Raw genomic sequence first — 24669 nt, forward strand, 5'->3', positions numbered from 1 at the left:
GATCTGAAGATGGGAGAATGTCCTGCACCGTGTGAGATAACTCAGAAATATGCATAGAACAGAGCAAAAATCCAAGACTGCTTTGCAGGAACAAGAGAGGTAGCAACCCTAATTTTAACAGGGCTTTTCACTGAAGGGAAAGAAGGTCTACAAAAGTCAAATCAGCTGATTTCAAATGGTTTGCATCCCAGGATGAATCAGGTTACACCGATTTAAGCCCAATTTAATTTAGGCAGGTTTTTAAACCACAAGAATAAGGACATTCTTAGTACATATCAATAATTAAACCAACATATACACAATTAGCAATATCCTACATAATAGTAAACGCTTAACAGCTTGTTTTGGGTTATCTTAGTTAATTTGTTTGAAAAACAAGCTGAGTAGTTTTATTGTACAATGTCTGCCATTCTACACGCTTCCCATAATCATCAGTCTCTGTAGTAGTTCAGTTCGTGATTAAGATCCAAATTCAACTGTGTCTTCAGTTATTTTCTTGAACTCATAGTTTCCTCTGCCATCCATATGCAAGTAAAACTGAAATAAAAGAACATACGTTATCAACCACCCAAAATTAACAGGCCTATAAATGCTTAAATAAATTACATTTTGAAGTAGTTTTAGTGCAAAATCTTAAACTCGGCTAGCCAGAGGGTGAGCTTCTCCCACTTTGTGCTTCATTAAATTCAATTGCCTCTTGAAAAAAGTTAAACTGTTTTTTTTTTTTCCCACCAATACAGTCTGTCTGCGCAAGAAGTAATAACAATAGTAAAAACCTTAGTTTGGAAGAAAAGAAGTCCCTGTATTAGAGGTGAACTTTTATTAATGCATAGACATTATTAGGTATCCTGAAAGCAAAAAACTCAATGCTGTTTACTGGATTCTAGTTCAAGGGGTTTTTTGAGACTAAGAAAAAAATACTTCAGTATCTAGTGAGCCTTTCAGATTTTTGAGGCTACTTTTACAGATATGTGAAACTAGAACTTCATAACTAGAAGCATAAGAATATTTCAAATACTGCAACTGGATTATGAAAGTAGAACCTTTAAAAAAAACCAACCACAAAACAACAGAACATGACAGGATGTAAAATGAGAGCACCCTGAATTGTAAAGTCAATTTAATAGAAAGCCAAACAACAAATCCCCTACCACCCACAGATATCCTTAGCAAAAGCAAAGGCTACATACATCATGATGTTTCCAGAGTGACTTTCTGTGGGAGACAGTGAAGAGAGTGATGCCAACCTATGTGGAGAAAATACATATGATAAAACAGTTAATTTTTCTCCGGGTTAGGTGTTATGTATTTTTCACCGTGATATCAGCCAAAGAGCTTAAATTCATAAACACAAACTTCCAGACTCTACTGTTAACAGTAAACACACGTAGCCTTAATACAAGATTTTGCTGTTAAAAAAAAAAAGCAGAAGAGATTTATCTTTTTTATTAATTTCACCATTCTTTTGCTTCTAATGATTTGGCAAAATGTAGAACGAAGCGGACAAAGGAGGTAAGGTAAGAGGCAGGTAAAACAACAAACCCAGGGATTAAAAGAAGTCTACTTAACAGCAAAAAACCCAAAGCCACCAAAGCTATTAATGAATTTTAAACTTAAAGTAACAATTTAAAGGCGAATAACCTTCGTTTCCTTGCAACACAATTAATGATGCATCCCTAACAGTAGCACCAGTTGAAGGACAAAACGTCTCTGATGATAAAACAGGGCAACATTTTTTCTTTCTGCAAGGACAGCTTAACCCACCCTATTTTTCAGTAACACGCAGTAGCCACTTGGCTACAGCAACTCCAAAACAAAAGTACAAATGAACACGCAAGTTCACAGAACAACAAGTATACACAACAGACAGAAAATTGTCAGGGTATCGACAGCATGTGGTAAAATCAGCTCAAGAAATAACATCCATTCTTCTGCAGAGTTCTCATCTAGTCTCAGTTTACTGCTACAGAAGGCTCCTTAAGTTCCCACTTTGAGTTTCAATCATGTATTTCAGTGGATGCACAGCTTTGCTCCATTGCCATTCTGAGAATACTGCTGCTCGGTAATTAATGTTATTTCAAGCCCATTGCTTCCCAGGCTAGGGGTGTGAAATTGATACTTCACTACAGAATCTAAAATGGTGAGTATAAGAGGGAAAGGAAAAAAGAAAACTCTATTTAATATCATGCTTTCCTAGAGTGCTGGGCTTTTCATATCTCAAAATAGATGGAAATGTTAATTTCCAGCCTTTCACTTCCGCTGCCCTGGCCAAAAGAAACCTCTTGAACAACAAAAAAAAGTATGAAATTTTAGATTATTTGACCTTCACCTGACATTCTAGGAGTTTATCCGGCAAAGTACGGTTACACAGCACTTAGTAAGAGTTCTCTGATACACAGAGGCCACACGTACATCTAAATTATCCTAAGACTACCAAAACAATTATTGAATTCTAGCGTGCCCTTGCACGCCCTTCTAAGCCTTTTTTTTTTTTCCTAATCCACACTAGGCGTAAGGAAGAGTGCACCTTGTATCATTTTAAGTTTCCTCCTAACATACAGAGATATAATTCCAGAAACACAGAGCTTACCTTTCGGCAGTGGCTGTAAATGTAGCCTTCTACGTCGACACTGACAGCACTGGTGCACTCATCCAGAATTGCGAACTGGGGCTTATGATAGAACAACCTCGCCATCTGGAACGCAAACCAAAAAGCTACGTGGATGCTGAACTACAACCAATAATGCACCGTTAGAAGTTAAACTAAGAATTAGAGTCCAAAAGTTTACTATAGCAAGGGAATTTCTTTGAAGTTGGCACCACTGAAGCCTGAAAATCTGAGTGCTGTATATTACCTTTCCTTTTTTTTTTTTTGAAAAACAATTATTTTAGAACTTCTGTTTATATAAGCAGCGTAAGGCATGGTAAAAGGTCAACATTCCTACTAAATTTTGAGTACAATAAACACAATTTTAGGTTGCTTTCTCAGTATTCAGGTATTTCACATTTTGGGGCTTTCTTCTAAAGTAGTAATAGTTACTAAACAAAAATCACTTACAATTCAGATTATGTTTTTAACCTACGTCCTATATTTGTTAAAGTTTTTATGCTTTTGAGACATACCGCCATTCTCTGTTTTTCTCCCCCGCTGAGTACGTCCATCCAATCCTGAACACTATCCCAGCCTCCTTCACGTTCCAAGATTTGACCCAGCTGGACGTTATCCAAGTACTCCTTCAGCACCTTTCATTGAAACAGGAATGACAAATAGAGCTTAAGTGAACTCAAGGAAATGACTGAAAAAGGTTATAAAGGGTTATACTATTATACTGGTGTACCATCAACCCTGATAAATATTAAAAATAAACTAAATGCATCTTTTTAATAACAGTTTCCATATTTTAAGATCTGAAGCATTACTCAATTCTAAGCAAGACAAAGGGTTAATGAACTAATTCTCATTACCTGGTCAGAAATCCCTTTCTTTCTCTGATCTTCTAAAGTATCTGGATATATAACTTGATCCCTGAGCGTTCCAAGAGTCATATACGGCCTCTGAGATACAGTTAGAAACAAAAAGGTATGTCGAGTGTTTCTAAACACAGTCAAAGTAAGAAGAAAGAGAATGCTACTGTCAATTAAAGCACTTTGCCTCACCTGGGGAACATAGAACAACTTTCCTCTTACAGGTTTGGTTAAACGCCCACCAAACAAAGGCCACAACTGCAACAAGGAAAAGGTTTAAACTTGACCAAACAAGTCCAATTACAACCGTGCTTTGGATTCCCCCCCATTCATTTTAATAAGTTCCCTTACCTCACCAAGAACACGGAAAAGCGAGCTCTTCCCGCACCCGTTTGGCCCACAAATCAGAACATTTGCACCAGATCGAACCTAAAAATGCAAAGCCAACACGTTAAGAGAGTAGTGAGAAAGTATCGTTGAAAGCTTCTACAAACAAAAAGAGAAGGCAGCATCCTTGTAGGCCTGTACATAGTACTGTCTGATGCTACAATGAGTAATTTCCACCAACCATTTTCTTTTTCCGACTAGTTTAGCACCAACTGTGGCTGGAAGATGACACGCTTGTAACAAACATTTTTCGGAAAAACAGCTTATTGCCTTTTTTTTTTTCTTTTTAAACTAATGTGATGATTAATTTAATTCAGATTTAAGCATACCATATAAACACAACTCCAAACTTTTGTTTGCACATTTTTAATAAATCAGATGACCTCTGAAATTATCGCATCACTTTCAAATTTTACATGAATATCAATTTCTATGATATTAAAAAAAACTTACCTCAAAGTTAAGGTCTTGAATCAAAACATCTCCATTAGGCGTCACCAACGGAACATGATCAAACCTATTTGTATTGCAACGTTAAAAAAAGTAAATAAAAAGAGCAGTCACCTAAAAGCAGCTAATACCACGTGCTCACCCAGAGGTTTCAGGAACAGGGCAAGCCTTCAGCAGGTACTTCATTCAGCACAGTCCCAGTTTCCCATTATTAACAGCTAAGAAAGTTCTTGAACCAAAAGAGGTACCTTAGTGGTTAACAAACATCTACGGATTTTGGTGTGGTTTGTTTGGGTTTTGGTTTGGTTGGTTGGGTTTTTTTGGTTTTGTTTTGGGGTTTTTTTGTTGTTGTTGTTTGGTGGGGTTTTTTTTCTTCCTTGATATATTTGTTTTCTGAATCCTCCTAAGCCTTTGGTCTCCAAAACAACATCTTGTAGATGTAAGCCTACATTTAAGAACACACTTCATTTTAAACCTGCCAGTGGAAGTGCACTCCATTAGTTCTAGGATATGCAACAAATGACTTCTCTGCTCACCTCCCCCTTGCCTTTTTTTTTTTTTAATTTTTAATAAAATAATAAGAATAGCTCTATCATCTCCTTTTCCTTTTCCTCCCTCCTTTCCCCTCTACTCCACTGTCTGCTTTCCACACTGACCAGATTGAGGCAAAGTATTTAATCTCTTAACTGGCTTTACTTTATGCCTTTAAGTAGTACTACTATGTCAATACTCTGTCCCTCAGACTGCAAAGAACTGAGGAACTGACTGCTACTTGAGTACATCAAGCATGCAGAAATACAAGCAAATATTCTGAAACTGAATACAGACTTTCCCGTGATTTTTACAGCTGAATTACGTAACGGAAGAAAACCTGTAACCAACATACGTCTAAGAAGAAATTTGATAAAGTGTTAAAAAAATGGTCTGGGAAGTCATATTCCAAATCACGGCATGAAATGTTACCAAAAAGGCTAAGTCCAGCATATTATGTCTTCTACTAACATGAGAGGACAAGGACTGACTTCCAGAATAGAAATGCTGAGTGGCAGCGAGGTGGAATTATTTGGAAATAAACTATAGCACAACAGGAATTGCATATTGCAATAAACCTCTATTAATAGTGGTAGAGGGAAGAGCCAGCCTACATTAAAAAATACTGAAGTTGTGGAAACTTTGCAACATACTTGATAAGGTTATCGGTGTTGATAATTTCTCCAGATCCGGGTATCAAAGGCAAAGCTTGCCTTTTATCTGCATCTTAAATGAAGAAAAAAAGTATTAGAGACTGCAACACTACATGGAGATGCACGCATTTCATATTACGTCACACCTACCTTTTTCTTGCGATACCATAGTACGCTGATATTTGCCACTGTTCAAGTCCTTCAGAACTTGCATTAATTCTGTAATTCGAGCAGTGAAGCTAAAAAGAATAAAAATAAATGAAGCTATAAGTAATCATCTTTGGAAGTTTTAGAAATACATAGAAGCTCTAATGAGTACTCTGTTAAACCGTCAAAATGACGGTTATTCAACCCAGCATAGAAACAGAATGTTTGTATGTTAGAGCTGCACTGATGTTGCCCCAATATTCACAATATTTACAAGAATCTTTTCCTGTAATAGCCAAATATTTGATAACTTCTCTTCTTCAGATGTAAAGAAAAAAGTCTGGTAAATAATCAATACGGAATTGATTTATGAGCACCTCACAATGTCTTTTCAATTAAACACTCAAACTATACGTTTCTACTATTCAGATATGAAATTACTAGTGGACATTATCAGCAGTTTTCAGATATGTTTTCAGCATAAAATGCTTTTAATTTCTAGATTTTTAGGGTGCTGCAATGAACAAAGCACATGAGTTTCTTCTAATTCTACAGTCACTTTCTTAAAACGAGATGAGAAACAGCAACAACATAACTTTAAGAAAGATTATTTTACACAACGACTATTAAGCTTACCCAGCCAGTCTTGTCATTTCACGGCCTGCTAGGACTATTCTGCCCAAAGCTTGAGACATTCTCAGTAACATTCTTCCACTTTGGTAGTAATCCTGGAGTAGAAGTAAAGTTTCTTTACGTGGATGAACAAAATTTAAATGCAGGAAATTGATTTAATTCTGTTCTATTTACCTCCAAAAGTTCCGCATGAGTACTATTCTGATGACGAGGATCGGCCAGGTTCAAAAATGGACGACTAACAACCAGGTAACCAACCACAGTGGCAAGGTCTGCAGTTTAAGAGTAAATATTAAGCTACACACAAATTGAAGCAATAAGAAAAAAAAAAAAAAAAAGAGAACTCTCATGTAAAATGTTTAGCACTTTGTTATTCATAGCAATTCATTAGCACTGGACCAACACTTACATTTGGCAATGATAGTATCAATGAAACCCATAGAGAACCGGAACAGGATGAAGTTATGCAAGTGTTCCACCTGGCAGGTTACAGAAAAAAATAAGTCAAACTATATCAGTACCTGTTCTGCTATCTTTTATTATTTTACAGATGTTCCATAGTTACTTTTCAGTAAGTCACAGATACCTCGACACGCCTGTAACTGTGACAGGCACTGCACAAGTGGCCCGGCTGGCAAAGACTTGCACTCTAGATCATAACAACCTACACTTGAAACTAAGCAGTGAGAGAACAGTCACTGTGGTGGGTGAAAAGGAGGTAAGTGGCAAGAGAAAGTCCATTCTATCAGAAAAACTTGTGTTCTGCCTATAGCCTACTAATTTAAGTCTAATGACTGCAGCAGCATAAACACCATTTCAGTTTATATTAATATAAGCCAAGAATCATCATGATAAAATTAACTGAAGTTTTGCTTAAAATATTTTAAAAGATAAAAGAAGTCTTACCAGTTTACGGAAGGTTTTGTGAATAGTCTGTTTTTCTCTCAAGTTTCCATTATAAAAAGCGATTTCTTCACTAAAAAAAACAAACAGAAAAACCACAAACCCTCAAAGAATGCAACTTCATTTTGTTAAAGACAGTCTTTGAAAAAGTCAGCCATAAACCACAGGAATATAGCTCTTTCAGTTACCTTACGGAATAAGAGTTTGTGCTTTTTCAAAACAGTAGAACACAAGCTTGTCATACCCCAGCTACAGCTTGTCTTTTGAGTTAGGACTATAATGCACATACGAGTTATTTAAAAAATAATCTGCATAAAGATGCACTTTGCTCAGAACTGATAGCATCAGACTTTCCAAATATATTTCTGCATACAGCTTCCATTAACACCACAGCACTACTTTGTCACTTATATCTCGCCATCCCAAGTAAAGCTGTACCTGTTTGTAATAAGCCGTGAGTTGACGTATCTGTACTCTCCTTCGTATTTTTGTTCTATAATAGTCATCTTGCCAATCGGTCGTCTTAAACGTGTAAGGAAAAACCCTGAAATAATCAAGTATGCCATCATGCTAGCTGGACCCTGTGAATATCAAAAAAAAAATAAAAGCTGACCATCTAGATGGTCTCAAATTGCAGCATCTGTATCCAATATGCCCCGAAAGCACAAATCCCTTGATTCCCACCCCCCATGTGTCTACGTTACCAAGTCAATTACTCTGCAATTCCTATCACATTCCTCTCTTTTGTGTTGGAGACACTGTTTTACTAATTTTACTAATTCTCTGTCCCCAGATGCCCTACCCATCCCAGCTTTCTACTCAAGTTTCTATCACCACCCAGTGCAATACCTGTGTCCCACTGTCCTAGCTTATTTCATGAATAATTTTCTGATTGTTTCTGATTTCCTCTCCTTCATTTCTACCTACTTCTTTTTCTCTATACTGGCTACATTGTCATAGCAGTCAATACTTCAGTCTCGTTCCCTTCTTTGATCCATACACCTGCAACTTATTTCCTGCTTCTCTCAAGAAGTCTTGGTAAGGATCTCTTATTCTTCTGGATCCTAAGCTTCAATAGATGAGGGCTCCCAAACAGCATGCTTAATTATTACTGAAGGGTGGCATGGCACAAAACCAAAGGCATAAACTGAATTTGGCATAAACTGCCTGTAATAACGAAGTATTGCAGAGAGCAATGCAAAGACATCTGAGACTGGAAAAATCCCCTAGGTTCAGCTAAGCCTTACTACAGTCTGTTTTGAGTGAATCTCCATTGTGCTCCAGAGCTACTTCTTGTCAAACCCTGAGTAATTTTGATAATGCACCATTTTACTAATCTGAAGAATTATTTCTGAAATGATTCGGCTTATTGGTGGAGGGGGCGGGGGGATGGACGGATATATAATGGTCATACAGCTCAATGCAAGGAATGGTTCCCCTTTATAGAGGCTGCAAAGAAACAGAAAACTTATTTTCTCCGTCAAATGGAAGTCACACAAGATGTAAGCAGCTAGAATGATACTGTACTAAATGGAATTCCCAAGTAACTGCTAGAAGAAAATAAAGAACTTTCTTGTTTCTTCAAATTGTTCATCGAATGCCTCCAAATTCTGTTTTTTATTTTGCCTCCCTCAAGATAGAGAGCACTAAAGCATACAAAACATCAAGTGTAAAAGCGTATTTTCAGTATATCCCTTCAAATAATGGATGAATCTATAATTAACATCTAGAGATTTCCTCAGACTCCAAACAAGCACGAGGCTATAACCAAAGAAAGGAAAATTTGCTTGTAATGCTAAAAAACCCACTCAGGCTGCCCAGGGAAGTGGTGGAGTCACCGTCCCTAGAGGTGTTCAAAAAACGTGTTGATGTAGCGCTTCAGGACATGGTTTAGTGGGCCTGGTGGTGGTGTTAGGTCGACAGTTGGACTTGATGATCTTAGAGGTCTATTCCAACTTAACGATTCTATAATTTACCTGAGCTCCTATTGCACTTGTTAGCTTGAAGATATACAAAACTATATCCAAGAAGGGCTGTAAGAGAGGCATAGGAAAAAAAAAAAAAAGCATTAGAACACCAACATAAAATGAATATAAACCGGTCCAGAAACCACCAGCCACCCCAAGAACAGTTACAGCTCTGCATTAAAGCACAATACTGGTTAACCTATTACACAAACTAAAAGCTAAAACAAAAAGAATTTCAGCCACATGATGCTTTCCTGAAAATGTTCAATCGAGAATTGAAGATGAGTGAATTCATGATCTTCAGATGAAGTACATACCATATAGAAAAGTACTTCACTATTTTAGGTCTGTAATCACGCTCTGCTCACTAAGCAATGTTGGACTAAACCCCACGATTACTTAACTGGAGTAACTGTGAGAAATACTGAGCAGGAGGAGAATGCCATATAGGTGGCTATGTACCTGATAGAAGCAATATTCCAATTTGCAAGCGTCCTGTTCCATACGCTCTCTCTCAAAGCTAGAGCAGGTGAACTACAGGTTTGGTATCCAGAAGTTTTTTTAACACATCAACTTGTATTTTGCTTTATACTTCCGCTTGTATGAACAACACAGCAACAAAAAAAATTTAGTCTAAAAATTCCAACAGTATTCTACTTCATTACCTAAACCTCCTAAAATTTGCGCCAGAAACAGAAGGAAATGCTTATTCAACCATACCTCCCTACCCAAAATAATATTCGTTTGTAACTAAAAGCCAGCCATTGGTTTTCTTTTGAAAGCTAACTAGCTGACAAAGCACACTCATCACTGCTCAACTGCAAAAGAATGCGGTAAGTCCTTTAAAAGACAATTTAATACAAATTGTAACAACCCACAACAGGGCTTTAGCAGAGGTCACAGAAACCACAGAGAGTGTGAAACGATGCATCATAAACAATATTTTTTAGCACCATACTCCAAGCAACACACATACGAACGCAAGCAATTGTTTTGAGCTTGAGCTCTGACCCCACATCCTAAACGTCCACATCCTGTTACTCAAAGCCCTCTCTGAAAAGACTTACCTTGCTGAGGTTTGAGTACAGGTCCACTACACTGTTACAGAATTTTTCCACATCCTGTGTCAGGAGTTGATCTGGATTAGCTATTCTGTTGTCCAGATTTCCCATTTTGTAGTACGTATAGGCTCTGAAACAAAACAGTATCTAAATGGCAGAAAAAAATTCACTACCTGGGATCTCAAACAATTGAAAGCCCCTTGCTTCACACCACTGAGATGGAAAGTAGTGCAAACGTTAAATGACTGTATGGAGTCAACATAGGTTGTGCTTCTGCCTGACCAGATCCACATTAAATCCTGCAGATCTGTTTAGGCTCCAGGATGCCTTAGTTGAAGCTCAGGCCCATGCTCCTCTACGCACTGCTGCTGCAGTTAGAAAACCCTCACAAACTCTGCATCAGCACAACCAACAACCAAAATTCAGTGCAGAAGGGCATAAGCAGCTACTCAAGTTCAGGCATCCAATTCAGTCTGCCGGATTATTAGCACTGTATGAAAGCAACTGAAGTACTTTGGAAGCTGACCCAGTAATGGAAACAGTACAGTGCCTTTTTTTTTTTTTTCCTCTCCAATTAAGCCAACTTTGCTGTCTATATCTGTGCCATATACAACCTGCATAAACCACCCATTCTCAACTGCAAGTTAACTGCAACCAAAAGCCTTTTCTGAACAGTACACCTAACCTATTAAGCACCTTGCTACCTTCTTACTAGGTACTTAAAATGGTCTGGTTTGATTTTAACCAATTCAGTTTTCAAAACCTTTAGACATCAACAAGGTGTTACTTACTTAAGATATTCCTCATAGAGGTATCTGGTAAGTCTTACTCGGAAGCAAAGTTTCAATTCATTGAGACCATACTTCAGGAAGTTATTCACTAAAGAGATCTAAAATAAGAGACAGTATTTCAGTATTTAGCTAACAAGATTTAATATACTTAGATCAGTTTGCAGCATAAATCATGCAAACACTTTAGAACAGGTGAACCCTCCCCTTGCAGTCAATAATACTATTAACACACCTAAGACCAACCACACAGTGTTTGCAGGACCACTGATTAGGTTTCTGTCTACATTTTTGAGGACTCCAGTTCCCAGTGGCTGTCATCACATCAGAAGACGTAATATAAAACAATATTCATGTAGCATATCTTCAGCTCTTCTGATAAGCTCTAGAAGAGAGCCACCATTTGATAATTGCTACCTTAAATCGATCAATTCACTTTTAAATCTATCGTAAACCAGCTACATTATCTATTAGGTAGTAACAACTATTTCTATCTGGTGCAGGTCAGAGATGTTGACAAGCTGAAGGGAAGTTAAAGGGTGGAAAAAGAAATAAATCTCAGAAGCAGCTGCAAGAAACATTAAAAATTAAAGACTGAAAAGAAACCTTTATCTTCAATGGTGTCAAAAGAATCCCAAGCCTACAATGTTGAAACATCATTCAATCCATAAGATGTCATTACACAGTACTAGAGATGGCACATTAAGCTATCGGTCAAAATTGCCATCAACAAAACCAACCTGAAAACCTAAACATATCTGTCAGAAAAATAGTTTGAATCAATGAGGAAACATTCTGATAAAGTCTCTCACATGCTGGAGCCAGAAAATGAAATACGTCTTAACACAGACCTGCATGTAAAACAAGTAATTTCCATGGGTTTAAAGACACTCATTTGAGAGCTTTTCCTCAAATTCTATGTAAATTATGTTCTACTAAAAGGCCAGCACAAGAAAAGCACTTACAGCAGGCATTGCGGCGATGAAGTTGAACAAGTATTTCTTGAAATCTTTTCTGCTGCGGCCGATGATAGCACTGTAAACGACCATCAGCTAAGAGTCAGTTACAAGAGAAGCAAGAAAGTATAAACTAGCATGTCTTAAGTGGATAAATTCTCAGCGGATCACACATAGAGAAAAAGAAAAAAATCAGTGAGGAAATTGGTAGTATCAGCTGTAGAATCAAGTAGGACAGATTTCTGTAAGTTAAGTGGTAAATGACAAAGCAACTGTCTCTCCAGTAACTGTCTGCATTAAGGGCTCAGAAATTCATGGTCACAGAATACCAGTTCCTTTCCTCCTTTGCTTTCCTAGTTTCTCACAAGAGAGAAACAAAGCAGTCCTTCCATTCTACAAAGCACTGAAAGCCTCTGCTGAAATACAGTATCGTTTTGAATTCACGCTTCAAGACAAATTCTGACTTGATTCAATTAGCAACAAGAATAATCAGAGGTCTAGAAAACACTTTCTGCAAGAACAAGATGGAAAGCGTTATGTCTATCAATCTGAAGAGCAAACAGCTCAGTAGGAAGAAGTAACAGTCCTAACATCCAAACAACGTGTCTGAGTCTATGGCATAGAACCACTACGCTGCTATTCTGAACTCCCCTCTTGGACATTCAGATCAACGTAAGATTTAGTCTTCAGTGTACAAAATGTGATCAAAAGAACTAAAAATCATGTAATAAGTAAATTTTGGTTACAAAAACCAAACAAACTTGGGTCTAACAGCAGAAAAACAGTTGATTAAAAATTAATTTTTCTTTAAAAATTATAGCGATACCTCCCACACAAAAAAACTGCAACTACCTCAGTTTTCCAACTGTTTTATATAAACAGGCAAGCTATAAAACCTCCGAGTATGTGTTCTGACAGACTACTTTCCCTTTAAACATAAGAAAGAATGTTTAAAAATAAGAAGTTTATAGATACCTTTCAATGACTGTTCCATTTTGAATCATCCAAATATCACAGTATGTGCGGACTACCAGCATCACAGCAATAAGCAGCAAATAACCTGTCTAGTACAAAAATAGAAGTTTAACAGTTAAACAATGGGTAAAATTCACCACTTTTTCCTAGTAAGTGGTCCAACCGTACATAGCACAACAGTATTACCCTGCTGTCCCCAGCTAACGTAGTATTTGCTTACTTTACAGGAAACATAATGGCATACAATATTTTTAATAAAATACTGATTACATTTTTATGAAGAAAGTTTGTCTTTTTAAAAGCTGTATTTAGCTGACACATATACTGGACACACCCTGTAAGAGGGAGGATTGCCGGGATAAAGAAGTTACTGCTATTCTGAGACACCTTTCTGCCATAAGCACAGGGTCATACAGGTTGCAAGGGACCTCTGTAGGTCACCCACTCCAACTCCCCACTCAAAACATGGCCACTAGTCACCAGTCAGACCTTGTAACGCTGATTCAAAAACCTCTAAGGCCAACAGTCCAGCCAGTTTTCCATCCACCTCATTGTCCACTTACCCAGCCAATTTATTTCGGCTATCGAGGTTCTAGGGGAGACCTTAGTCTCAAGGCCTCGCTAAAATCAAAGTATTCAACGTCCTCTGTTCTTCCCTTATCCACACAGCCAGTCATCACTGAAAGCAACCAGGTTAGTAAGGTATGATCTGCCACTTGTAAATCCAGGCTGGCTGCTTGCAATCACCTTTTTTCTCCTTCACGTGGCTGGAGTTAGCTTCCAGAAGGATTTGCTCACAGCCTTACTAGGACTATGGTGAGGCTGACCAGCCTGTAGCTTCCAGTACACTTGATTTCAAAGATGGGAGTGATGGTTGGGTTTTGGGGGGATTACCAGTAACCTCTTCTGACGCCCATGACCTTTAGAAGCGGGTGGAGGCCAGCTCTGTGAGCACTCTCAGAGGCATTCCCATCCATGCTTCCACCTTCCTTGTACTTCCTTTTTGTGAACGAGCTGTTGAAGGACCCTGTTCATCTGCATTCTGTACACTGGAATTCATTGCTCTTGTGCCTGATTTATGTTGAAGTTCTAACATAATACAGTTCATCAGTTCTGAGCTCAACTAAGTTTTTTTTTTTTTTAAAGAGCATAACTGTTCTGGAAAGCCTGAGAAAGATGCTGAGGTTTTATCTTGCTAAATGCTAGTCTGCATGGCTTTCCTGGAACGATGCTAACAGACTTTTTGACAAATTGACTTTCTAATAAGGCTTGGCCTAGATGTAAGCCACAAAAGTAAAATTATGATGAACAGCATGCTATTGAAGGATACAAAGCATTTGCAGAGAAGTGTACTTACCTGGCACAGAATCAAGCAAAACCCAAATGCCCTTTTAACAGATATGCCACGGACAGTAGCTGACAGTAAATGGCTTATCTCGTAATTGAAACCAGAATGCAACTGAACACACGTACATTTTTCTAGCAATATGCTGCTATTTTAAAACATGTAGTACAATTTATTCCTATTCAAGTAAAGTATATGCTTTTTTTTAAATCCTGATAAAATTACGACAGAAAACTTGACTACAAAAATGCTCATTTTATTTGTTACTGCAGGCAATGCTTACCTCTTTACAAAGTGCTCTAGGGACCATTATTTTCAGGATTCGGCATATTCTTGCAATAAACACTCTGTCCACCATTGCTCGCTCCTTCTTTCCCTCCTTCTGCTGCACACAGAACATGCAAAACAAGAAAAGTGAGATTTCTTTGGTAATGTGTTATTTAAATGTTGATGTGATATTTTCCCTATCCAAGTTATTTACAGCTACCTTCCTTCTGCAGCATTTGCAATACTTCCCTCCAATGTAAGGCGTGCTCACACAGGTTAAATGAAATCTAAGGATCAGGAGCGTGTGCCCTCAAAGCTGACAGAAATCCTAAGTAAGAGAATTAAGCTATCAAAACAAATCACAATATGAAGTAGCTGCCATGATACAAAACAGTATTTACTTCAAATCTGTTAAAAGTGATTCACAAACAATGCAGACCAGCATGAAAACGTCCAATTACAAGCTATAGTGCAGTCTGCCACCTCTTAACATTGATTGTCTCTAGGAGACACCGTCAGTCAGTATTTTTAAAGATGCCTTCCATCATTTATCTAGACCATCAGTGGTTTAAACTCCCTGACTGTACAGCCCAAACTTGCTTCAGAATCTGTTATTGCTTTATTCTAAAAACCAGTGCTACAGACTCCTAGCGAGCTAAAGCTACCAGACTTAAAAACCCTCCTATATCCAAACCCCTTTTATTTGAGTTAGTTGCATTTGTTTACTCCATACAACCCTATCTTCTGTCCTGAGGAACCTGAATACTTTTTCAAGCTAATGTCCAGGTACCTTTTCTTTCTTTCCTTTCACAGTTGTGACATAAGGATTCAGTTCTGAAAATGGACTAAAAGGGCACATATGTACTTAAAACAAGTCCGGCCTAATCAACCTAATCCTGCTATCTTTGCTACCCAAGACTCATGTGAAGCATAAGTTAACGATGCCTCTAGCAATACTACAACATACTCAGGCAGGAAACCCGAAAGAACAAACTCGGGAGGCAGGATAGGGAAGACAAAGAAAGTAGTCGGTGATTCACCATTAATCAACTCAGACGATCCTACCAAGCACTCTATTATTTTTTCTCCCCCAAGGATGACTAAAACACAAACTTGCACAAAGAGCCCAACTTAATCTCTTCGCTCACTTTTTACATAGGCAACACGATAGGCCACAAGTGCAAGCTCTGAGCCCCAGCAAAGATAAATTTACTCTGAATGCTCTGTGAATAAGCCTACACCTGTTTTTCATGGGATGAAGTCAGCTATAGTCCCGGCCTTTTCAGAAAACTACGCAAACTATGGATAAAAATTCTAGCCAGACAGGATGCTATACGGTAGACGATAAAAATACTCTAATTAAAAATTATTTACACAAAAAACCAAGCAATCCCAACATCTAAAGACTACTGGCCAGGCCTAATGAAGCGTCACCCTACCCTTGTTACTGCTTTTCCGTAACAGAAACGACAATGTCTGATGCGCGAGTTTCCATGAATACCTGGCTAAACATATTTCATGTCTGAGCTGAACCTGTTCTTTCTCTATTCATTTCTTCCCCATTTCTACTTCTGCGTTGCACTTACATTAACCCCGACATCTTCTTTCCCAGAGGTTTTTTTCCTTAGACTCTTAATTCCTCATTGAGTATAATTATATCCAAGATGGGTAGGAATAAGAGAAAGCTAGTTAAGATTTTTACAAATGGGTGTAACTATGCAAAATACAAGTGTTTATGGCAGACAGTGCAGCCAAGGTCTGGCTAGAAGCTAACATGATGCTTGCATACACCTTTCTATTTACCCAGCGCAAGCCTTTTCTTAAGGTTTCAGCAAAGGTGGAAGTACATGGAACAGCTGTCTATTCATACCATCATATGAGCCAATAATTCTAATTATGGGCTCTGCCCTTTGGACTAACGGTTGCATTTTATTTGAACATGAAACAAAAAAACTTGACTTAAAAGGGATATAATACATCCTTTTACAATAAATGAATTAACAGTTACACAAAAGACCAGGGAAATGCCAAACCTGCTACCAGAAGTTTGAAGTACTTCTTAGAAATTATCAGACTCTACATCTTGTTCCACACTTTTTTCTTTTAAATAAAAAGCAAATACAAGTCATACCAATTCTACAGGCAGCTGTTTGTTGCTATGTGTACGGCCAAACTTATCACACTAGTGCTTAAACATTCATAAGGCACAAAGTTACACATCAAGCACATCATCATTATGCAGTCAAACTTCAGCCACATGTGATTAACCCGGTTCTTCCATTTGTTTCACCAAGTCTGAAAGTATCATTCGAACCACATTTGCACCATAGACACTATTCTGTCCAAAATAAAACTACAATTATGAGACTTAAAGTTAAAAAAAGTATTATTTTAAATTATTAAAAATATATTACATGAAGAAAGAATTACCTCATTGTTCTGCAATGCTTGTTTTCCACTTCTTTTACTGTAGAGGAAAAACAATAAAGTATTTTACTCGTGAAAGTAAAGTATTTTACTCGTGAAAGTAAAGTATTTTACTCGTGAAAGTAAAGTATTTTACTCGTGAAAGTAAAGTATTGACGTGTTAATAACACGCCTTTCTGTGCCTTGACCTCTACACAGAAGAGACTAAAAGGAAAGCTCCCTATCTTTTCTTTCAAAGCAGTACAGTGCCTTCACAGCAGTGCTACCTTTTATGTCAAACTTCCGTGCTGTTTTTATACAATTTCAATGAAACCCTACTCCTCCCAGTATTCAGTTTCATGTAGGGAAACTAAGTCTCCTTCTTTCATCTCCAAGTTTTGCTTTACCTTGGCTTCCTTATCATGAACTCCTAGTGTTTCTACGTTTTTCACGTATACTTTGCAAGCACAGCTACATGGTTCCACTGACCACAAATGAAAACTACATGAATGCAGATTCAGCAATCCAAGCAATCTGACTTTCATGTTTATGTATCTACATAAGCCAAAGAGATTTGTTTTGCATTATAGTTGACTTTCAAATAACACATTTTACTATATATAAAGATTATTTGTTCATAAACATGCGCTGCAGGGGAAAAAAGTGACATCCTGCAAAATCAAGTTTCTGCAGAGGTCTGCCTTGGAAGGGGAGCTAGTTTTCGCTCTGTCCTTCTTCTTTCCTCTGCATTTGACAGAACAGTTAGAGCAAAAGCATTTATCAACTAGTGCTAAACAAACGTTCAACAGTAAAATGCTGCTATTCTTCCTCCCCTTTTAAGAAAGGTAAGCTAACATAAAAGACAGTTATAGGCTGTCCTTCTTCCTTTCTGAACATTCAAGGGTCAGACAAGCACATGAAGCTATTAGGAAAGCTTATGCATTTACGAGGTTTAAAAGTGACAGCTAACCATATTAAAGTGTAACCTACCATTGCTCAGCCATCATATTAAAACATTGAGAGCAGGCTGCCTTAAAACTACAGTGTTCATATGCTTTCAAGACAGCACTCAGGAAATTACAGGGAAGCAGAAACTATGGAAGGCATTGCTCCTTCTGCCTGGAACACCAAAACAACTGCAGACTGCCACACAACCAGTTAGCCCGCAACTTTATCAGCAGCATCATTTCCCACTTGTGTTTTAAAGCCTCGGCAAAGAAAGTATCCAAGATGAAACCATACCTATTTTGATCTATGATAATTAGAAAGACCTATTAATGTCACTGACCAATGAAGAGAAATAACTTAATTATTAGGGAAGGAAGAGGAAGGTAGCAGAAGGGTTATGAGAAAAGAAGGGGAGGAAGAGACCATAACAGCAAGAAGGGAGAGATGCCAGTTTAACAAGAACTTAATTAAAGGTAATAGTGAGCTGGAAGCCTGAGAGGAGAAGATAAAAATCTTGTAAGACTACTTGTGCAAAAGACAGAACAAAGAACATGAAGGGCAGCAGAGGGCAGACTGGGGGAGAAATAACTTAATAAGTTCAGAAGAGATGTAATACTTAACCAGGCCATGATGGAAGTATGTCTGTGGAAATGGTAACGGTCTGCAAAGTCTAAGGAACAATCTAGTTAAAGACTACATCCTGGTGACACAGGAGCAACATACTGCTGGCACCAAACACTTCTCGATACATCTCGTAATTTTTCAAAGTAACGAAAGACTGACCTATTTTTTTAAGAAGTGTTCTTGAGTATAGATCAGTCCAATCACATCTGCTTTGGGACTAGGAGAAAAATAGTATTCCTAGGTATGAATAAGGTGTTATCAAACTATGTGGGTATTTCCCTAGATGATTCACGACTTGCCATAATGCAAAATGCAAGTATGCTGCTCTTCCAGACATGCTATAATAATCCCTAGCTTTGTTGCTTCAAGGCCTGTCAATGTTTGAAGTCACAACACTCATAATACACAACTATTTCACCTTTAAAAGGATCACAAGTGAATACATTAAAATAGTAATATATTAAGAAGATGAGGCCAAGAATTATTCTGGCAGTTGAATACCTTTGATGTATTTATTCATACATTTTTTCCTACAGTAGCTGTTGAGAGAAATTCAGCAGCTGAAACTACTGAACTGAGCTGAAACTGATTATCCCTGGAAGAGAAAGGACTGTCCAGAAATAATGATCTTGTATTTAATTGTGAACTCACATTTAATTAGAATTTATAAAGATAAAAATTAAATATTTGTAAATTCAAAACTAATGAAAAAGAGCTTTAACAGGCTTTTGTTCTTTTTTTCTAAAAAAAATTCATGCAAGCTCAAAACAAGCCTAATACTTCAATAAGAAAGGAAACAAACACATATTAAGTACGGATTATCTAGAAGCAGAAATACAAATGTGGCTACATCACTCCAAGAACGTTGCTCTTGCTATTAAAATAAAATAAAAATAAAAATCCATTGTTACTTTAACAAGTAAAACCATTTTACTTGCAACAAAAGACTGTGCCATAGCACTGCACTGAATAAAACTTCCACATTACTGCAAAACTTTTCCTTCTCAAGAGTCTCATTTTTTCAGTCTGATACCTACTGGCACTACCCCAGCCTCCATTATACTATTGTAGAACTTTTTTGTGAAGGTTGTGGTTGCATTCTCATTGAATTTAAAGACTAAATAACACCCTCAATTAGTCAGCAAGAATACAACAAGACTATCCGGTTACAGCAGAGAGCTCTAACATTTGGAATAGATTCAAGTTCTCTATTATTCCAGACCTCTCATTGACTTAATGCTGAAGCATCACAAGCCTGATTGGTGAAGGAAGGTTAAGTGCTACACGCTGTCCAAACTCTCTACTGCAAATAAGCCCCCTGGTATAGAGGCCACCGTCGAGCAGCAGCATAAGGACTGCTTGGAACAGAAACACGAGGCTGCCTTTCGCTGCAATGTTAACTTCAGTGATTACCCCACCCACACACACCACTCTCCAGCTGGAGTTAAACCGTGCTTTTTCTTATCATAGTTCAAGTTTCCTTGAAGCTCAAGTGCTACTGATGCTTGACTCGGTGATGTGGTAGGCTAACAGCTATGATACAGCTCACGTTAGTACAATTCATCACATGCTTATTCAATCAGTCTTACTCCAATTCAGGCAGTGAATACCAAACTGTGGAAGAGCTCTAACTGTCGGTCTTTAGTGTAGTTACTCTCACTTCATCACAAGGTACTCGCAATGAAACCCTTCCCTGAGTGTATGTATTGAGGCTGAAGCTGGACTGGCTGGGACAATGCAATATCCCAAACTAAAAACAACTTCCAGACAGTCTGAATGGGAATAGCACTGGATTCAGCAGTGATGGGAAACATCTCCCATAGGCAACACGTTTCCGTTCTTCTCTACCTCGAAGTCAGAACTGTGCAGTGACCATTTGCCATTCATTTCTCACTTTCTCCTTCTATGTCAGAAAGTCCTGAGATTTTTCTCCTGCCCTTCCCTGGATTTGGATTGCTGTTTTACTTCCAGGCATCAGTTCTCCCCAGGCATTATATTTTATCAAAAAGAATTCAATAATTACATTACAGATACTAATAGAATACAGGACCTTGTTTTAGGTGACGAAAAAAAAAAAGGTGAGAAAATAAAACTACAAGTACAAATATTCAGAAGATGACTTTATGGCAAGAAAAAAAATACACCATAAAACAACCTCACCCAGGAAAGCAAATTACCACTGTTTTGAACTTATGAATGCCTAACTGCAGCTTAAAAACAGTACTGTGATTGTAAACTGAATTGTAAGTTTACAAATGAAGCAAATATTTTGAAAGCACAAGTCAAAGACAAATTAATACAGCAACATTTACTCAAAAACACACAAAAACTTGTATATTGAATTGCTCTAATTTATTTCTCTGAAATAATAAAACCTGTAGAGATAGAAAAGCCAGCTTTCTTCCAAGCTCTTACTGTGCAAAGAGAATACATAGTTGCGTAGCAGAATTGCTTAGCTTACTATAACCCACCTCCAACGTCTGCTGGCTTTTCAGTGGGAACATGCTTGACTGAAACTAAGTTTACCATCAGTGAGTTATGAAAAGAGACCTGCCAATATGATAATAACAGACTTCATTAAGTTGCAAGTAGACGATCGGCAAACTCTGACTTTTGAGCTTCCTTCATGCCCTCATAGACCAGGAGGGGTGGTGATGGTGAAGTTTTCAAAAAGGGTCACCCAGACATTTATAATAGGGAGTACCGTGAGTTTTGGACCCGCAGTGTGAAAAGAAATACTGATAAACTTGAGCAGGTTCAGCAGAGGGCCATCACAATGGTCAGGAGGGTGGAGAACTAGCCCTGTAAGGAGAAGCTGAGGGAAGAGGGTTTGATCATCCTGGAGAAAAAGCAGCATTAGGAGAACCTAATAGTGGCTTTCTGTTACGTACAAGGACACTGAGGAGACAAAGCCAGACTCTTTACATGAGCGCACAGCAGGAGAGAGACAACAGATATGAACTGACTCAGGGAGATTCTAACTGGATGTAAGTGGGGAAAAAAAAATAAATTAAAAAATCCCTATTACAATAACTGAGCACTGTAACAAGTTGTCTAAAGACTGTGGAATCTGTCAAGATCTGACTGCACAAAGCCCTCAACAACCCAGTCTGAATTCAATGTGGATCCTGCTTTGAGCAGGCACTTGGATTAAGTGACCTCTTGAGCTGCCTTCTATACTAAATCATTCTATGATTTTACTTTTTTTTCCCTTAAAAAAACATGAACAGGCTAGAGATATAATGGGTCACAGAATCATAGAATTGTTTAGGTTGAAAAAAACCTTTAAGATCATTGAGTTAAAATCATCTGTAGCACCTGGAGAAGTTTCAGGAAAAGTGGCATCTCAGATGTAGGCTGCTACCCGTTAGCTAACTGCACAGAGCTTTTACAGCAAGCACACATGCAACAAGCAAAAAAAAAGAAGTATCAGTACTGGGATGACACAACTACACGTAACTTTTCATTCATACATGCATGGTAACTGCATAGCAACTCGCTAAAGATAAGTAAATAGGCAAGTACTTACCCAACAGACAGTAGGCAATACAACAAAACACCTTTCACCAACATTGAGAAACATGATCAGCCAAAAGCAACAAGATGTTTTAAAGAAACAAATAAAGAGTTTCAGGACTCTGCACAAGCATTTGGCAGCTGATCCTACTTCGAGGGCAGCAGCATAGCACAGGGAAGAGGTAGAAAACTTGATGGTAATACCATGCAATTTCAGTCTCCAAGTGTCAGTCACAGCACTCAGTCTTTATGTTTAACTTTATTTCCATTATCAGTGAACCTATTCTCTCTAAAGAAACAGAAAGAGATTAAGTTACTACAGGTGGTAACTCAAAAAGCATCCTTCTCAACACTACTGAAGAAGGGATTTGATAAACTGGGAAAAGCCTTCAAGAGTCCATTGAGTCTAGCTCCTGAAAGGTCTCAGGAACACTAGTTCTGCGGTATTTACTAGCAAACAGGAAAAAGTTAAAGGATTACTGCCTCTAGAAATACCTGTCTCCTTCCAGAACAAAGTTCAGTGGAAGCAATCTCCACCGAGAGAAGCATAACAGGGAATTGCAGATGAAGAGATAGAAAAGCAAGACTTCCAGTTTAATGACAGCTGAAGAGGAAATAAGGGTTTGAAAATCTTATGTTGTGCTTAACTGAAAAAAAAAAAAAAAAAGCGCTACAAATTTCAGGTCATGCTACCTCCCTTCTCTGAGGACTAGCTTCTGCTCAACAGTGCAAAGGCAGAATATCAGTTTTAGGGTTAAGTGGAGCTTTTCAAAGAGTTGTTACCTCTAAGCAACCTTTGTATTTGTATTTTGCAGACTTTACAGTCTAGAACAGCACTGGGCAATTTTCACAGCTTTTTTAAAAAAAAACACACAAGATAAACAATTTTGTAATAGTTCACAATTATTTGGGCAGTTTTCAGGTTAGTTTTGCAGTCAAGATACTACTCAGACATTGAGAAGATGGAATACAACTCAGATGATTAAAGATGGAATGCAACAGCATACTTTGTTACAGAGTGAAGAAATAATAGCTATAATGAGAAAAGTATAGCGTCACTCGTAGGTGGTAGGCATAGCTTCCCATTGCACACAGAGGAACAGAGAGCACCAGCACAGTTATTTCGGGTCAAGGGCAGCAACCTTACTCAGAAGCCTGGGCGCAGTCCAAAGGCATGCCCATTTACGCAGTACACCCTGAGCACACACAGAAACCAAGAGCACGATTTTTTTGGCTCTAGGTTGGTGGCTAGTTGCAGCATAACCAAAAATAATGCGAGGGGAATGCATTCAAGCAACCGAGAAGGGGAGTCCTAGAAGGTCACAGACAGCTCTGTCACTGCAAGCAGGGGCTCTGAATTGCTCTGCATTGCTAAAGCTCAAAAAGTTTCTACAAACATTTGAGAAGGCAGCAACAAAGCCAACTGTTGAAGAGGAAACTCTAAGTCTCAGCAGAAGTCTGCATCTCGAAAAAGTAACATGTCCTTAAGGAAAAAACCTTAGAGCTATGAGTTTTTCCATAAGCTTGTGCTCTGTCCTGAGCTGCAGCCACAGCTCTCCCTCATGGATAGCAGTGGAAGACTTCTACCTAGTTCCCTGCAAAGTGAAAAAGAAAATAGTTTCACACTGTTACACACACTCACACTAGATCTTGGCTTTGACAGCAATCATGTATGCAACTTAATAAGAGAGAAACCACTAATTAACTACCCAGGCCCCAAACAAAGGCAGTCTGAATGCTAGGAGTAGGGCTGAGTCATCTGGTTTCTCCTGTCTCCATACCTTCCAGCTGAAGACAGGTTTTCTGAGCCCCAGGCAGGTTTTTCTACAAGATTAGATTTTGGATACATTTTCTAGAAATCCTATTGGTGTTTTGTCTTCTTGTTTTGTGTTTTTTAAATGCTAGTGCACATACAGCAAGTAACAGACTCAACAGTCCCATTCACATTCTGGATAAACCTACTTCAATGTAGTTGCACAGAGTTTGTTTTTGGTTTGTTGTAGGGTTTTTTTGACACTTGCCCCCTTTTCACAAAGCAGCACAGGTTCCCTTTAAAGCTTTTACATACACGGAAGCAGTCTGTTAATCTGCAGCAATATAATGTCACCCTTCTTGTCAAAACAGTCATAGGGGACTCAATTAGAACAGGTCCCTTCATGTAACGTACACTAGCAAGGCTCACCCAAACATCTTCAGAACCTGAAGAAATGAGGCAAACTAACAAAAGAGAACAACATCCTAAAAATACAAAAACTGACTTAAAAATTCATGACTTGCTTCAAGTTACAAGTGCCATTTGCTATGTTTAAACTTCTGTGTTATACTTGAAAGCGCCTCCAAACATTTGGACACAGCTATCGCTTCTGACCGTACTTGTATCGATCACAGCCAAACGGCAGGTTCATGGGCAGCCCAGCCGATGACATAAGCAGAATATCTACTGCCACCCTGTCAGAAGAAAAAGGCGGAGAAGCCCAGTGACAGGCAAGTTGTGTGCCACCCAAGATGAACTGTGTAAAACTCTATTTGATATACACTGTGTCAACAACTCTGTTGACCTCTCAACTCAAATGAGCCTTCCCCCTTACTTTAGGCATGTCTAACCTCTAAAGCCCCAAGCATACACTGTTCTTCCCTTATGCCTTTT

General features: G+C 38.2%; 1 protein-coding gene across 2 annotated transcripts in view; it reads right to left on the bottom strand.

Annotated features, from left to right (window-relative positions):
- Window positions 1-312: 312 nt before the first annotated feature.
- Window positions 313-24669, bottom strand: part of ABCD3 (ATP binding cassette subfamily D member 3) — a 29690-nt gene continuing 5333 nt past the window's right edge. Inside the window, exons 2-23 of one of the 2 annotated variants that reach the window (XM_086462724.1) lie at window positions 16959-16995; window positions 14545-14643; window positions 12917-13005; window positions 11951-12020; window positions 10989-11086; window positions 10204-10327; window positions 9146-9202; window positions 7608-7750; window positions 7173-7242; window positions 6676-6745; window positions 6441-6538; window positions 6270-6361; window positions 5637-5725; window positions 5487-5559; window positions 4306-4369; window positions 3817-3894; window positions 3658-3723; window positions 3466-3555; window positions 3124-3243; window positions 2591-2695; window positions 1191-1247; window positions 313-537 (exon numbers count right to left, since the gene is read on the bottom strand). In XM_086462724.1, the coding sequence (XP_086318850.1) occupies window positions 460-537; window positions 1191-1247; window positions 2591-2695; window positions 3124-3243; window positions 3466-3555; window positions 3658-3723; window positions 3817-3894; window positions 4306-4369; window positions 5487-5559; window positions 5637-5725; window positions 6270-6361; window positions 6441-6538; window positions 6676-6745; window positions 7173-7242; window positions 7608-7750; window positions 9146-9202; window positions 10204-10327; window positions 10989-11086; window positions 11951-12020; window positions 12917-13005; window positions 14545-14643; window positions 16959-16995 (1867 nt within the window). In that variant the 3' untranslated portion in view covers window positions 313-459. Of the gene's footprint in view, window positions 538-1190; window positions 1248-2590; window positions 2696-3123; window positions 3244-3465; window positions 3556-3657; window positions 3724-3816; window positions 3895-4305; window positions 4370-5486; window positions 5560-5636; window positions 5726-6269; window positions 6362-6440; window positions 6539-6675; window positions 6746-7172; window positions 7243-7607; window positions 7751-9145; window positions 9203-10203; window positions 10328-10988; window positions 11087-11950; window positions 12021-12916; window positions 13006-14544; window positions 14647-16958; window positions 16996-24669 lie in introns of both variants that reach the window. The other variant, XM_086462723.1, reaches the window with a different exon arrangement.

This window comes from Leptosomus discolor, chromosome 3 (assembly GCF_034619465.1).
Source record: "Leptosomus discolor isolate bLepDis1 chromosome 3, bLepDis1.hap2, whole genome shotgun sequence".
NCBI classification, from domain to species: Eukaryota; Metazoa; Chordata; class Aves; order Leptosomiformes; family Leptosomidae; genus Leptosomus; species Leptosomus discolor.